Source organism: Hypanus sabinus, chromosome 28 (genome assembly GCF_030144855.1).
Source record: "Hypanus sabinus isolate sHypSab1 chromosome 28, sHypSab1.hap1, whole genome shotgun sequence".
Lineage (NCBI taxonomy): Eukaryota > Metazoa > Chordata > Chondrichthyes > Myliobatiformes > Dasyatidae > Hypanus > Hypanus sabinus.
In genome coordinates this window covers 30,283,958-30,301,174 of record NC_082733.1, presented here as the reverse complement: position 1 = coordinate 30,301,174, position 17,217 = coordinate 30,283,958, and the positions used below count along the sequence as shown (strand labels likewise).

Genomic DNA, 17,217 nt, shown 5'->3' with positions numbered 1-17,217 from the left:
GGTACGGGAGTATCTCTACAGAAGCAGATTTTGAAAGTAGTGGTAGTGGGGTGTGTGATGGGATGGTTTACTGGGTAAAGGTGAGAGATGTTGATCAGCCTGATGGTTTGAGAAGTAACTGTTTTTTAGTTAGGTGGTTGTGGCATTGAGGCTACCCAGACTCTTCCCTGATGGAAACTTTTTTGTACCAAACCGTGTACTTCCTTCTACCGTGCTACAGAACTTCCTTGTACTCAGCACTACCCCAGTGAATTTCCTGTGCACCCTTCTAGTCTCTAAATCCTTCACAGCATTGAATGCAATAATTCAGGTTCAGGTCCAGCTACTGAACTACAGAGACTTAAGCTGGCTTACTTTCTGAATGATGATTGAAGCAAACTTACCATCTCATACTCTCTTCGTCCCTTCCAGACTCTGAAAGATGCCACGGTCTCTGCAAGGAAAGACTTCCAGAGAGAGGCCGAGCTCCTCACCAACCTCCGGCATGAGCACATTGTGAAGTTCTATGGTGTCTGCGTGGACGGAGACCCCCTCATCATGGTCTTTGAATACATGAAGAATGGAGATTTGAACAAGTTCCTCAGGTGAGTGCACGATCCACAAGTCATAACAACAGCAATGGTGCATTTCAAACAACAGATAACAGAAGATATCCAGAGGCATTTTTTTTTCGGAGCTGCTAATTTAATTTATTTAATGCCTTACATTCTGAAGTTTTTAATTGTGAGCATTCAAGATTAGATAATAGGTTTTAATTTAATTGCAGAATGTACAGCAGATGCTGGTTTCAGAATAATTGTGTTGAAATAAATGAATTTCAGCATCTCTGCATGGAGGTTTGATGTTTATCCATGATTCATCTTAATAAGTGTTGTCAATCTGAGCCTGTAAGTCTCCTCATGTCAAGTAAAAGGAATGAACTGTTCGGCTGGGGTGGGAGTGGGGTTCAATAATGTGGGAAAAGACTCAAGAGCAGGATTAGGCCATTCAGCCATCGAGTCGGCTCTGCCATTGCATCACGACTGATTTACTATCCCTCTCAACCCCATTTTCCCATCTTCTCCTTGCAACCTTTGATGCCGTTACTAATCAAGTACTGATCAGCCTCCATTTTAAATACTCCATGATTTGGCCTCCACAGCCGTATGTGGCAATAAGTTCCACAGATTCTCCACTCTCTGGCTAAAGAAATTCCTCTTCATCTCTGTTCTAAATGGATGCAAGTCAAAGAAATGAATTAATGTGCACCCACCGCACTACTCTTACATCAGATGCTGTGCTCGAGGGTGAAATCATTTTCTGGACAATGTGCAGCCACGGTCAAGGATCTAGGAAGTCTGTGCCACTATTTAAATCACTGCCCAATAGGCTTATACTCAGTTTGCACTCAGTTTATAATATAGTTGGTTTCCAGTCACTGGGTTGTTAGTTTTGTGGTCAGTTTCCGTTCACTGTTCAGACGACATGGTCATTAAAGAAGTAACACAAACAAAATTCAGCAGGCCAGCCAGCATCTATGGAGGGGAATAAGCAATTGACATTGCAGGTGAGAAAATCTCGAGCATCTCCTGCATGATTACATGGGTTTCCTTCCACATTCCAAAGTATGGAAATGGTCACAGTGGCATGAGCTTGTTGGGTTGGAAAGGCTTGCCCCCATTTTTCCAAAAGAACGTGTGTGTTGCTCCTATCCCCATTCCCATTCTGACAACTCGGCTCATGGCCTTCCCCTCTGCCATGATGAGGTCACTCTCAGGTTGGAGGAGCAACACCTCATATTCTGTCTGGGTAGCCTCCAACCTGATAGCATGAACATCAATTTCTCCAACATCTGGTAATATTTTTTTCCCCTCCACAATTCCCTCTTCTTCAATTCCCCACTCTGGCTTCTCACCTGCCTTTCACCTCCCTCTGGTGCCCCTCGTGTTTCCCTCTCCTCCCCTAATATGTTCCTTCTTCTTTAGCCCTTTGCTTTTTCTTCCTATCATCTCCCAGCTTCTTACGTCATCGTCCTTCCACCCACTTTCTAGCTTGTCCTGCTTCCCTCCCCATCCTTCTTTTTCTGGCATCTTTCCCCTTCATTTTCAGCCCTGATGAATGGTCTCAGCCTGAAGCTTTGGCTTTTATCCATTTCCCTTGATGCTGCCTAACCTTATGAGCTCTTCCAGCATTTTATGTGTGTTACTCTGTTGTATTTCCAGCATCTGGGAATCTCTTGTGTTTGTGATTCAAGTTACGGGTTAGCTGCAGTTTACAATTGATGGCAAAATATCAGAAATTAGCTTTGGACAATGTTTATGCCTTCTTTAAGAGATCATACCATGAACTCACAATGATAGCCTTTCCCTGACAGGTTGATGACTTTGTGCCTACTGGGCGGACTGTGTCTGTTGCCTGACTGCACTAAAATTGTGCTGCTAGCTTACCCATGTGAATGGTCTCTAGGTTTACATATGACCCACAAACGAGTCAAGTGGATAAGTCAGCCAGCTGAAGATATTAAAATATCTGTGGGATTGGAAAATGAATTATAAGTATAGCGCTTTCATTTTAACTCCCATTCTAGTGCTTTTCAGTGCGAAAGAGAGAATTAATATTCCTCTTACACTGCACCAATGATTAAATCACTAGCACAATGCAAGTAGCTCACAGAATTGATTTTCGGCATCCAATGTAAACAACTGCAGAAATTGCTTTAAAAATGAGGGGAAAAAAATAAAACATTGTATGTTTAATGTAAAGCAGCAGAGCCAGGTAATTTAATTTCGTCTTGCATTAAATGTTAAATTTGTTTGTGGTGCAGCCTAGCATAAATATCGATTGCATTTTTCCCAACACTTATTATCCTTTTACTGTGGGTTTGATGAAGTCTGACAGCAAACGCAAAAATGTCTCGGCACTGACATCTGTTCGACAAGGATGTGTTCCAGGAGGATTCTGCATCATCTTTTCTTTAATATCATTTTCCATTTTATAGCAGCATGCACTAGATCTCATTGCAACATCTTTGAGTTGCTGTGATTTAAACTCAGTGGCCAATTTATTAGGTACCTCCTGCACTTAATAACATCACCACTACAATCACTTTTGTGGTCTTTTCTGCTGCAACCCATCCAGTTCAATGTTCAACGTACTGGGCATTCAGAGGTGCTCTTCTGCACACCACTGATGTAATATGTGGTTATCTGAGTTTCTGTCACCTTCCTGTTAACTTGAACTTTCCAGCTATTCTCCTCTGACCTCTCTCATTGTCAAGGTGTTTTCACACACAGAACCACCGCTCACCGGATTTCTTTTTGTTTCTCACACCATTCTCTGTAAACCATAGAGACTTCTGGGTGTGAAAATCCCAGGAGATCAGAAATTTCTGAGATACTCAATCCACCTCATCGGTCATCTGCAATCTTTCCACGATCAAAGTCACTTAGATCACATTTCTTCTCCATTCTGATGTTTGGTCTCAACAACAAATGAACCTCTTGACCATGTCTGCATACTTTTATATATTGAGTTGCTGCCGCATGATTGGCTGTTTACATATTTGCATTGATGAGCAAGTGTACATATTAATTTGACCGCTGAACATAGTTCAACAGTGCACCATTTATCTTTTGCATTTCTCAGGCCTTGTTTCAAATGGAAACAGTCCTTCTTGCTGAGAGTTTCCAGATGAGCCAAGGACTTTTGGTATCCTTCCTGATGATTAATTAAGATAAGGCTGAAAATATTCCAAGATAAATAATAGGCTTTTAATTTGATGCTGTAAATGGATATGGAATATTATTAACTATTATAGGCTTTATTTCATTGATTGGAACAGTTTCCTTCAATAATAATCCAATAGAAAGGTTTAAGTAACAATGATGTTGAATAATTCCTTTTCAATAGTTATAGGTTTTGTTGATACCTCTGCCATTCATATTGTAATGATTAGTATTTATTGAGGAGACCCACAGCTGGTCAAACGTTCCTTGCATGAAATGTTGACACCTGACCATCTGGTGGGGTCTCCAGATACACGTTTCCAGGGGCAAGGGGAGGATGGCACTCCCCAGTAATCTGGTGAGATTATAGATTTGTATGCTCACAATCACCGGAAGACATTCAGGATGAGCAAAGGTAACCTTCCAAAATTTAAAGACCTGTACATTTCTTTCCCCACTGAGCTCATTCTCCCCAAGCCCAACAAGCCTATTCAAAATGGTTTCAAGTTCAAGTTTGGTGGTAGACATATCAGAAAGGGAATGGGATGAGGAATTAAAATGGGTGGCCACTGGGGACATATTAGAATGGGAATGGGATGTGGACAAATCAGAATGGGAATGGGACATGGACATATCAGAATGGGGATGGGACATGGACATATCAGAATGGGAATGGGACATGGACATATCAGAATGGGGATGGGACATGGACATATCAGAATGGGGATGGGACATGGACATATCAGAATGGGAATGGGACGTGGAATTAAAATGTGTGGCCATTGGGGGCATATCAGAAAGGGAATGGGACGTGGGCAAATCAAAATGGGAATGGGATGTGGACATATCATAATGAGAATGGGATGTATGACATATCAGAATGGGAATGGGATGTATGACATATCAGAATGGGAATGGGACGTGGAATTAAAATGTGTGGCCACTGGGGGCATATTAGAAAGGGAATGGGACGTGGACAAGTCGGAATGGGAATGGGACATGGACATATCATAATGAGAATGGGATGTGTGACATATCAGAATGGGAATGGGACGTGGATATATCAGAATGGGAATGGGACGTGGACATGTCAGAATGGGAATCTTCAAGTTTATTGTCATTCAACCATACACATGTATACAGCTAAATGAAACAAAGTTACTCTGAACCAAGGTGCACAGTACATACATCACATAAAGTAATATTAACAAAATAATATTAACAGATAATGTAAAAAGTTCTGCAGATGTACAAGATGATATAAAGTCCATATATGACATATAGTTAAATATACAACAGTGTAATGCTCCTGGTGTCATAAATAATGTTTACTGGGTGTGCACCCACTAATGTGCAGGGTATTCAGAAGTCTCACAGCTTCGGGAAGAGGCTTGACACGTAGTCAGAGCTTGCATTTGCTACGAGGCTCTCAATGGGAAGACTGAAATTGGAATTAGTGATAAATGAATGGCAATAGCAGGAGGCTTGTGTGGAGCATGAAAAGCAGTTAACTGAATGAGCTGGTTCCATTACTCGTTCTATTGTTTGGCTACATCATCACTCAATGAACAGCTGGCATGACTGAACGGGACAATTGCTGCTCACCTTTGAGCTGACAGCAGCCTCTTTGCTTTTTGGAGGTTTCCTCGACGAAACTCAGAACTTGGCAGTTGGCCTATTCTACTTGCCTTTGTAACTGAGTGGGTTACTGGGACACCTCAGAGCATAGACAAAAGAGTCTTCAGCCACACTTACCACTAGATGCAGAAGTTCAATAAGTTTATAGAGTAATAGAGCACTACAACACAGAAATAGGCCACTTGAATCATCCTGTCTGTTCTAGCCTGATCTACCTAGTCTCAACTACCTCAAAGTTCATGGTAAATTTATCATCAAAGTACTTACATGTCACCATATGCAATCCCGAGATTTGTTTTCTTGAGGGCATACTTAGCAAATCCAAGAAACGTAATAGAATCAAAGAACTACCACACCGAAAAGAGTGGATAAACAAAAGACAACGAACCATCAAATACAAAAGAAAATAATAAAATTATAATAATAAAGAATTAAACAATAAATATCAAGAACATAAGATGAAAAGTCCTTGAAACTGAGTCCAGTTCAGTGATGGGACAAGTGAAGTTGAGTGATGTTATCCCCTCTGGTTCAAGAGCCTGATGGTTCTGGGGTATAACTGTTCCTCAGCCTGATAATGTGGGTCCTGAGGCGCCTGTACCATCTTCCTGATGGAGGCGGTGAGAAGAGAGTCTGGCCTGGGTGGAGGGGGTTCTTGATGATGGATACTGCTTTCCTGAGACAGCTCTCCACATAGATGTGCTCAAAGATGGGAAGGGCTTTTCCCATGTCTGGATGTATTCACTATCAGTATCCAGATCCTAACCCTCCATACCTCTTTCACCCATGTACCTATCCAACCCTCTCACCACCCTCTGAATAAAGAACCTCCCCAATCAGAGTCCCCTTAAATAGAATCATAGAACATTACAGCACAGAAACAGGCCTTTTGGCCCTTCTTGGCTGTGCCGAACCGTTTTTCTGCCTAGTCCCACTGACCTGCACCTGGCCCATATCCAAATACTTCACCTTTCACTCTAAACCTATGAGACTCATGCTCTAGCCTCACCATCCTGATGGGGAAAAACGCTACATGCACTTTCTTTATTTATACTCCTTATTATTTAATATATCTCTATAAGATCTCCCCTTGTTCTCGTGCAATCCTAACCTATTCAGCCTTGCCCTATAAATGAGGCACTCAAGTCCCAGCAACATCCTTGTAATGTTTTTCCGAACTCTTTCCTGTAGGTAGGGGATCAGAATCACAGAGCTTATAGAATTTGGGACCTCCTTAACGTAAGGAACATCAATGAACCAGATGAGTTTTAATGCAGTTCGATATGCTCAGTACGATTTAGTTTTCTTTATATATTCCATATTTTTATCTTGTTTATTTGCATTTCTTCAACAGACAAGCCAATAAATAACTTAAAATTATGTCTCCTGATTCTTAGTCAAGGGCTCTGGTTTGTCAGCTTGATCCCACAAGGGTCTGATAGCAGTGGTTAATTTACTGAACGTACGTGCAAAAACATGGTCTGCTGGTCCAGAGCCATGTGTTCAAATCCCTTCATAGGAACACAGGACTTAAATTCAAGTAATTAAATAAATGGGGAATATAAAGCTGGCATCTGTCAATGTGATCATGAAATGACCAGATTGTTATAAAAATCCCTCTGGTTTACTAATACTCTGAAGAGACAGTACAAAGATGGAAGTTCTGGCCTACTTTTCTCTCCAGGTTCATCAGTGTGTCTGATTCTAAATTGCTCTACATTTCCCCCTTAAATGATTCAGTAGGCCACCCAGTTTCAAGTTAAGGTTTTCATTTTTAGGCAACATGACTATTACTTCTTCGAATTTGTAATACTCATTTCTGGAAATACTTATTTGAACTAGCACCTTCCCCTTGGATTTGTCAGAAACTATTTGAAATTCATGCCGTTGGAAACAACGAATAGGTAGTGCGAGCTTATTCCCCACCATCTCCCCTGGCTAAGACAGCCTTAAGTAACCACAATAAGGATGAGGAACACAATAAGAAAAAAGAAAGAAAAACACACTATGAATATGTATAAAATCAATCCTATAAAACACAATGCATATACAAATAACTGTTATATAGACCCACTGATCACTTTAGTAGGAACCTCCTCTACCTAATGAAGTGGTCACCGAGTTTATGTTCGTGGTCTTCTGCTGCTGTAGCCCGTCCATTTCAAGATTCAACATGTTGTGCATTCAGAGATGTTCTTAAGCAAACCAATGATGTAATGTGTGGTTATCTGAGTTACTGTCACCTTTCTGTCAGCTTGAACCGGTCTGGCCATTTTCTTCCAATCTCTCTCACTAACAACGCATTTTCATCCACAGAATTGCCACTCACTGGATTTTTTTTTTTTTTGTTTTCGCACCATTCTCTGTAAACTCTGGAAAACTGTTGTGAGTGAAAATCGCAGAAAGTCAGCAGTTTCTAGGATCCTCAAAGCATCCAGTCTGGCACCAACAATCATTCCACGGTCAAAATCACTTCAGATCATATTTCACCCCTACTCTGATGTTTAGTCAGAAAAATAACAGAACGTCTTAACCAGGTCCCATTCTGATATGTCTATCCATGGCCTGCTCTACTGTCAAGATGAAGCCACACTCAGGTTGGAGGAACAACACCTTATATACCGGCTGGGTAGCCACCAACCTGATGGCATGAACATTGACTTCTCTAATTTCCATTAATGCCCCTCCTCCCCTTCTTACCCCATCCTTGATATATTTAGTTTTTCCCCCCTTTTTTTTTCCTTTCTCTCTGCCCATCACTCTGCCTGTTCTCCATCTCCCTCTGGTGCTCCCCTCTCCCTTTCTTTCTCCCGAGGCCTCCCGTCCCATGATCCTTTCCCTTCTCCAGCTCTGTATCCCTTTTGCCAATCACCTTTTCAGCTCTCAGCTTCACCCCACCCCATCTGGTCTTCTCCTATCATTTTGCATTTCCCCCTCCCCCTCCAACTTTCAAATCTCTTACTACCTCTCCTTTCAGTCAGTCCTGACGAAGGGTCTCGGCCCAAAACATCAACAGTGCTTCTCCCTGTAGATGCTGCCTGGCCTGCTGCATTCCATCAGCATTTTGTGTATGTTGCTTGAATTTCCAGCATCTGCAGATTTCCTCATGTTAACCATGTCTGCATGCTTTTATGCATTGAGCTTCTGTCAGGTGATTGGCTGATTACATAGTTGCTTTAACGACCAGGTGTACTTAATGGAGTGGCCATTAAGTGTACATAGACAATATTATAATTATCTCATTATATAATTGTCTATGTAAATATTTTGTTGTATCATAGTGGTGGTGGAGGTGGTGGCATCCGTCGGTCTCAAGAGACCATGGATCAATGGGAGACCGGCAGTTGCCCAAGCTAAAGATGGCCCTCTCCATGCCATTGATGTTGTCCAAGGGACGGGCACTAGGACCCGTGCACCGGTGACACCTTGCTCAAGGACACAAACACGCTGCCTCAGCTGAGGCTCGAACCGGTGACCTTCAGGTTACTAGTCTGATGCCTTGCCCACTAGGCCACACACCCATATTGTATCATACACTCACAACAAAGACCAAAATGCCAATTGCCTTTCAAATTGCTTGCTTCAAGCAGTAACACAACAGATAGAGATTATTCAGACACAATGTACTTCATGAACTGGTAATGATCCTGTCTGATCCATCTCTTAGAAGTAACATCACGATGAGTTTTGGTCAATGATTCTGTTGATGGAGTTGAATATCTAAAAGGCATTTGTTAAAGTTGCATGTGGATGATATATAAAACAGTACTCAGGGAATTCAGGGCAAAACCAGTCTATGGGTTAGAAGTTGAATGAAAATTAGAAGGTCAGTGTGCTTTGGAATAGTGATATCATAGTGGAGGGAATAGACCAATTGTGCCAATATCTGGAGGGAGAAATATATTGATGAACTTAGTATGGCTTGGGAGTGCAAAATGCTCATTCTGGACTCTCCAGTAAAAAGACTGTGGAAGAGTTAACTGGATTAATGGACAGGGATATCTAGTGGCTATAATTTAATTGGATTTTCAATATCAATTTAATTAAGTTCCACACGCGAGGCTTTTAACACTAATCAAAGTTCATGGAAATATTGGCGAATTAGTTAACTGAGCTGAAAACTGATCTGGGAATAGGAAATGGAAGTTGATAATAATTAAGAAATGTTCTGACTAGCACAGTTTTGAAGTGGTCTGTTCCAGGTCACTGCTGTTTCTGATACTCAGATACCATGAGAAGAAAACTTGAAATATTATATAATTTGTTGTTGATGCTACCCCATCTGGCCAGATAAATAATCTCATGGAGATTAATAGCATTCATGGAAATCATATTAAGCAAATTTATTTAATTGCAAAATTGCAAGGCGAGGTTGGCAGATGGATTTTAATATTGATAAATATGACGTTTATTCACTTTGAAACATCTCAATTCTCCTGACGGTACCCAACCAGGGGCTTAAATTCATCTCTACCAATCCCATCATAAAATAGGTGCATTGAGTCATAATTGCACTAAGACTGGAACTGTGGAACTGTTCTTTGACTGCCTACTAAATACTCCAATGGGCAGAGGTGGCTGATTATGGACCATATCTGTTGTGCCTCTCAGTGCCTTGTGATGCCTCTGGTGGCATCCTTGCCATTTCTTTAGCACTTAGTCTGTTTTTAATGAGGCTGAGTTGCGAGCTCGATGTTCAACCCAGCATGAATGAAAAACATGCAAGGAGCCGGCCAGATGCAAACCTGAGACCACTAGCCTTGAAGTTCTGTGCGGACACCACTACACCACCAGCAGGCCATAATGTCCCATAACATCATGTGTTATTCTCATTTTGCACAAGCAATTCCTTAGAACACTGTGGACCTTGCACTTTCAGGCAGGCTTAGACTAAGGGTAGAGACATTCTTTGGCATCAGACCACTCTGGGTCTGAATTTATTCATTTTTATTGCCTCTATCTAAAGGATTGCCAACCTGGGCACGGACCCCTTGCTTAATGGCATTGGTCCATGGCATACAAAAAGTTGGAGCCCCTCATCTACCTTGTGCATGCTGAATGCAACCCAGTACTGAGGTATCAGGAATTTATTGCCAGTCTAAACGGAGTTCAACTGGATCACTGTCCACGGGTTTAATTAGGACAATAGCCATTACTGCATATTTCTCAACACTAGATATGACTGCATTGCTTCAGATCCATTCTGGGACTGATGTTGAAGTGTGCAAAACTCAAGATGTGGTTTGAATGTGGTATGTGCTATCTCTCCAACAGAAGCTTTCTGCATCCCTGTTATTGATCTTCTTCCTCTTTGATGTCTTTCTTTTGTCTGTCTGATCACAATCTTTTGGTATCAGCTGTCAGCCCCGATCTCTTCAGTAGTCATGTTTCTGACCTAGTTCCCAGAGGTTTGAACTAGTGATGGAGAGACCATGATTACCGGGTTACTTAAATAAATTAATCTGAAATTAAAAATGCTGCATCTCAATAACATCGATGATGGAATGTCTGAATTGCGGTAACATCCTTTAGATAATGTAATCAGCCTTCTTTACTGTGTCTGGTCTACATCAGCCCAGACCCTTTGCTACATATGTAGCCGGCCCTTGGCAGTTTTCTGAAATGCCCCAGCAAACCTCTCTTTTCAGGGACATGTAGGAATCGATAATAAATTCAGGTCTTGCTCACGACATCCATAGCTTGTGTAAGAATTAAATAATCCCTTGCATCTCCAATGACAATCTTTAATGTCCTTTTGACATATATCTCTGATTCTAAAAGGAAAGAAAACCCTCATACCTTACAGGAGGGAGACCATCACAGTTTATTCAAAGGAAGTGATAGACAAGGTTTCAGGTGACAAAGTAATGATGTTGTCTATTTATTTTTTCAAATGTCAAGGAAGATGAGCCTGAATTGGTGGGCAACTTGTGAAGGCACCAAATACTCAGAAGTTCTGGAATAGGCTCAGATCCAGCCCACACCCGTATCATTGGCAGGCAAGGTTTTATCAGCGAGTTAATAGTAATCTCAGATTTGAAGGTGTGAAGTTTGTGAATAAATTAAATCAGTTACAGTTTATAGGAAGTATTATTGGAATTTCTGACAGATGCCTTGTTCTTTTTGGGGCGAAAGAAAAATTCCTTGCTCATCTTACAAGTACCTTGACAAACACAAAAGCTCCACACACAAAATACCGGAGGTCAGGCAGCTTCTATGGAAAAGAGTACAGTCAACCTTCATCAGGACTGGAGAGAAAAAAAGATAAGGAGTCTTACTCTGATATTTCATCTTTTTTCTCGAGTCCTGATGAAGGGTCTCAGCCCAAAATAGCGACTGTACTCTTTTCCATAGATGGTGCCTGGCCTGCTGGTTTCCTCCAGCATTGTGTGTGTGTTGCTCAGATTTCCGGTATCTGCAAATTTTCTCTTGTTTTTCAAATACAAGCTCACTCTCTGCACCACATTGACAAATACAGTATTGTGCAAAAGACTTAGACACATTTATGTAGCTAAGATGCCTAAAATATTTGCACTGTGCTGTGTTTGTCAACATGGAGTGGAGAGTGAGTAAATCTGGCAGGAGCAAAGGCTGTTGGGAATGGTTAGGTTGGAGGGATGTGGGACACACGGAACAGAAGGAGTGCTAGGGGTGGGGTTTGGCATGGATGCAGGAACACCCAGCCCTGAGACACCAGACAAGGTCATTTGATTCCAAACAATTGGTTTATTGATCATTACAGAACATTTCTCTAGTGCTTCCTCCCCTATTTCTTCTGCTTTTCCCAACCATGATTCCCCTCTCTCTCCCACTCTTAGTCTACAATGGAGTCTTACATCAGAATCAGGATTTTCATCACTCACACAAGTCATGAAATCTGTTTTTTTGGGGGGCAGCCGTACAGTGCAATACACAAAATTGCTGCAGTACTATGCAAAACTCTGAGGCACGTACATGCAGCTAGGGTGCCTAAGACTTTCACACAGATTTGTACATTTCCAAAGTTCATAAAGCTTTTGGAAGGAATTTTGAGAGTTCAGACTTAATTGCATTTTGAAATGCAAAGATCGATTTAGGAAAAGCCAACGCGGGAAATCAGGTTTCTTGAAGAGGTGTCCAAGAGGATGGATGAGGGCAGTGTTGTAGGGATTGTTTACATAGACTTCTGCAAAGCCTTCAGCAAGTTTTGGCACAGTAGATTGGTCTGAAGATTAGAAGACATGGGATCCATGGTGAGTGAGCTAACAGGATACAAAATTGGCTTGGTGGTAAGAATTGGAGGGTAGCTTTTTGGATTGGAGGCCTGTGACCAATGATGTGCAGCCAGATTCAGTGCTGGGTTCACTCATCTATTAATAACTTGGATTAGAATGCAGATAGATTATTAGCCAGCTTTCAGATTACTAAAATTAGTGGTATAATGGACAGCAAAGAATAATGTCTAAGGCTCCTGTAAGATATCGATCGACTAGGAAGGCGGACAGAGGAATGGCAGAAGGAATTTAACTCAACAAATGCAAAGTGATGTGTTTCGGGTCACTTAGAATTCTTAAACTAAAGGGCATAGGTATAACACGAGAAGGGAAAGGTTTAATGGGTATTGGAGGGGCAAGTTTTTCATACAGAGAATGGCAAGAACATAGAACAAGCTGCCAGAGAAAGTGGATGAGGCAGGTATAACAGTGATATTTAAAAATCATTTGGTCGAGTGCGTGGATAGGTAAGTCTGGGAGGCAAATGAGATCAGCCCTAGACAGGTACCTTGGCTTGTGATATAGAACATAGAACAGCATAGCACAGAAACAGGCTCTTCGGCTCACAAAGTTGTGCCGAACCAGCTAAAATTTAAGTTTAAAAAAAAAACAAAAATAGAACCATAAATGTATGTAAGTATAAATCTGCAAATCTAGAAACATACAGTCGAGTGAAGTGGTACAGCATCAGGATATTCAGCCCATCAAATTTGTGCTGTCCATTACCATCATTTTCCACATGTCCCATTTTTATTCTTCCCACATTCCCATCAACTCATCCCACACACTACCACTCCATTATGCTAAACTACACACAAGGGGCCAATTGTCCAACTGACCAACACATCTTTGGTATGTAGGTAAGCAGGAGTACATGGAGGAAATCCGCGCAGTCCCAGGGAGAACGTGTCCACTCCACACCAATAACATTGGTGGTCAGGATTGGACTTGGATCACTAGAGCACCATGGTACAGATCTACTAGCTGTTTCTCTGCGTCACCTTTTATTGAATTCTCAAATCACTTACATGACTGCATCTCCTATGCTCCCAAGAATGTGTGCTTGTTTTGCATATTAAAATCCAAAAATCAAACTGCTGATGCTGGAAATTTGAAACAGAAATAGAAAATGCAGTAAGACTCACCTGGACAGATTGCATTACTGGAAAGAAAAACATCTGCATCTCTCTCCTTCCCAGTGTCTTCACTGATTTGATGGACAAATTTCCCAATCATATTCTAGTTACCTGTGCACTACCCAACCCCCTATCATCAAACTATTCTAAAGTTTGAATAAAGGAATGACATTTTTATACAGAAATTGACCAATTGGTAACCTTGTGGATTTTCAAATTCCTTGCTTGCATAATCAATCACCAATCACACTATGACAATAGAGCTATTGACAACCAATAGAATCTATGTGCTACAGGCGAATAATACTTCAGAGTTAGTAAAGTAACTGACCAATAATAAGTCTCACCTGAGAATCATTTGTCTGCATCCTAATGTTGTCTTGGTACTGTATGCCAAATGGCACTGTGCAAAATGAAGCTATGATCTTAAAAGTACTCTCTTGCCTGCATTGCCCTCTCACTCTCTGTAAGTTATCCTTGCCTGCACATTATCTTAGACCTTGCTTTGTCATGACTTCCACACCAGTTCTGACCAATGATCACAGATCCAAAGCGTTGAATGTTTCTCTTTTCAAGGATACAGCCTGACACACTGCTTGTTTCTCCAGTAGCTATCACAGCAGCATGACCTACCTTATCACCTATCCCCTGCCAGCCTGTACACCTTACCCCTCGCCCCACCTTCTTATCCTGGTTTCTTCCCCTTTCCTTTCCAGTCCTGACAAAGCACCTTGAGCTGAGATGTTGAATATTAATTCATTGATGTGCCTGACCTGCTCAGTTCTTCCAGCATTTTGTGTGTATTGGTCTGGATTTCCAGCATCTACAGATGTGTTTATGAGTTTCTATTTTTGCTCATTCTATATATCCCATCCACAGAACTTATCCTTTAAACTGTGGTATGACTCTGGTGAATCTATAGTATGACCACTCTCAAATCAATGCTGCATGGTTAGTGACAGAACTAGCACGTTTGTACATTCATACATTCATTCGTTATCCCAGGGCTGAAATGGTTGCCACAAGAGGACACAGGTTTGAGGTGCTGGAGAGTAGGTACAGAGGAGATGTCAGGGGTAAGTTTTTTTACACAGAGAGTGGTGAGTACATGGAATGGGCTACTGGCAAAGGTGGTGGAGGCAGATACAATAGAGTCTTCTAAGAGACTTTTAGATAGGTACATGGAGCTTAGTAAAATAGAGGGCTGTAGGTAAGCCTAGTAATTTCTAAGGTAAGGACATGTTCAGTACAACTTTGTGGGCTGAAGGGCCTGTATTGTGCTGTAGGTTTTCTATGTTTCTATGCGCTGTGGCATAGAAATGAGCGATCATGGTTTTCCCATGACCATGATGGTTTATGGCAATTTTTTCTACAGAAGTGGCTTGTCATTGCCTCCTTCTGGGCAGTGACTTTACAAGCCATACTCTTCAGATATTGTCAGCTTGGCATAATTGGTTGCAGAAAGAGGACTTGTGATATACGTCGGCTGCTCGTACGACCGTCCACCACTGCTCCCATGGCTGCATGTCACCCTGATCGATGGGGCTAAGCAGGTGCTACACCTTGCCGAAGAGTGACTTGCAGGCTCGTGAAGGGAAGGAGCTCCTTACACCTCCTTTGGTAGAGACGAATCTCCACCCTGTCACCAAGCCATCACATCAGCCTTAAATAATGTAACTGGTGCCTCTTTTAACTCAGCTCACTGGAAATAAAAAAGACACTTTCCATTATTCCTCCTAAATTTTAATTTTGCACATGCCCACTAATGTTTAGTAAATATTAGTGTTTTTGTACTAGAAATTTGCTTCCAATACAAAAAAAATTAAAAGCTGTGTGTTAACATTGTTGTGGAGGAATGAGATCATGATTGTTTCTGGAGTTGACCCAAAGGCTGAGAGCCAGAAAGAAGCAGAGTGCAGGTGCAGTTTGCCGAGAATACAGTGGGTTGTGCAAATACTCAGTACTTGTGCAGCTTAAGATGCAGTCCCATGTTCCCTATTTATCGCAATCCTCATAGAAGATATGACTGATCAACAGAAAGGAGATTTAAAAGAGTCCATAACAAGGCTTTAACAATTACAGAATGGTTATTTGCCACAAAAAGGCTAGGAATTCATGATGCGTTACATTATTTCAATTCTTATGATACAATTAAAGTCTCTTAATGATCATTTCCTGGTGTCATTGCAATGTCGCTGTCAAGCAAAGTGTAATTTCAGCTAATAAAGGACGTGCTCAAGAAGCAGGAGCATAATTTCAGATCGACACACTTTACTCTGACTAGGTTCAAGGTTGAATTTCTTCAGTAGTAAAACTAAGATGGGTGGGATGTGTAGGTCTCAGATCTCCAGGCAGGTAGCACCCACTTGACAGATGTCAATTACACTCGGTAATAGGATGAATCAGAAGCACAGGCTGCTGGCTGAATTGTACTGGTCACTGTATTGGTGCAGGCAAGTATCAAGGATATATTTCAAAGTACGAAGTAAATTTATCATCGAAGTACCATATACTGCTTAGAAATTCATTCTTTGCAGGCATTCACAACAGAACAAAGAAATACAATAGAATCAATGAAAAACTACTCACACAGACTGACAAATAACTAACGTGCAAGTGAAGACAGAGTTCAAAGTTCAAAGTAAATTTATAATCGAAGTACCTATTTGCCAACATATACAATCCCACATTTCATTTTCTTGTGGGCATTCACAGTAAATACAAGAAACACAATGGAATCAATGAAAGACTGCACCAAACGGGACAGACAACCAATGTGAAAATGCTAAAAGAAAGTTTCAAACTAGGCATCCGTTAGTCTCGAGAGACCATGGATTTGTGCCTTGGAAAGTTTCCAGGGTGTAGGCCTGGGTAGGGGATGGGAGACCGGCAGCTGCCCATGCTGCAAGCCTTCCCCTCTCTACACCACTGATGTTGTCCAAGGGAAGGGCAAGGGACGATACAGCTTGGCACCGGTGTCGTCGCAGAGCAATGTGTGGTTAAGTGCCTTGCTCAAGGACACAACACGCTGCCTGAGCTGAGGCTCGAACCAGTGACCTTCAGATCACCAGACCAATGCCGTAACTTGGCGTTGATAATAAAATCACACCTTACTGTAAATGCAGGCCTGATCCAGCTTTAGAGTCAGAATACCACAAATTAAGTTATGACTGTGGAGTTATTACAGATAGGACAATCCATAATAACTATCTGGATACTGTATAATAATACAGAATAAACAAGCAAAAACAACTTATTAATAATATGGCCATTCCAAACTCTCATAACTTACAGGTACAGAAATCAATGTGAAAAGCACCAGAAATATGCTGAATTAAAAGAGGAAGTTAAAAGACTTTGGAACATGAACAGGTATACATTGTCCCAATTGTAATATTTGCAAATGGTATCATCCCAAAGTCACTACACAAAAGTATTAAACAATTAGGGCTACACAGTAATATCTATGTAAATCTTCAGAAAGCC

General features: G+C 41.4%; 1 protein-coding gene across 2 annotated transcripts in view; it reads left to right on the top strand.

Moving 5' to 3' along the window:
• LOC132382542 (NT-3 growth factor receptor-like) overlaps positions 1-17,217 on the top strand; it is a 951,566-nt gene that overhangs the window by 861,993 nt on the left and 72,356 nt on the right. For both annotated transcript variants that reach the window (XM_059952849.1, XM_059952848.1), the window contains exon 14: positions 412-584. In XM_059952849.1, the coding sequence (XP_059808832.1) occupies positions 412-584 (173 nt within the window). The remainder of the gene's footprint in view (positions 1-411; positions 585-17,217) is intronic.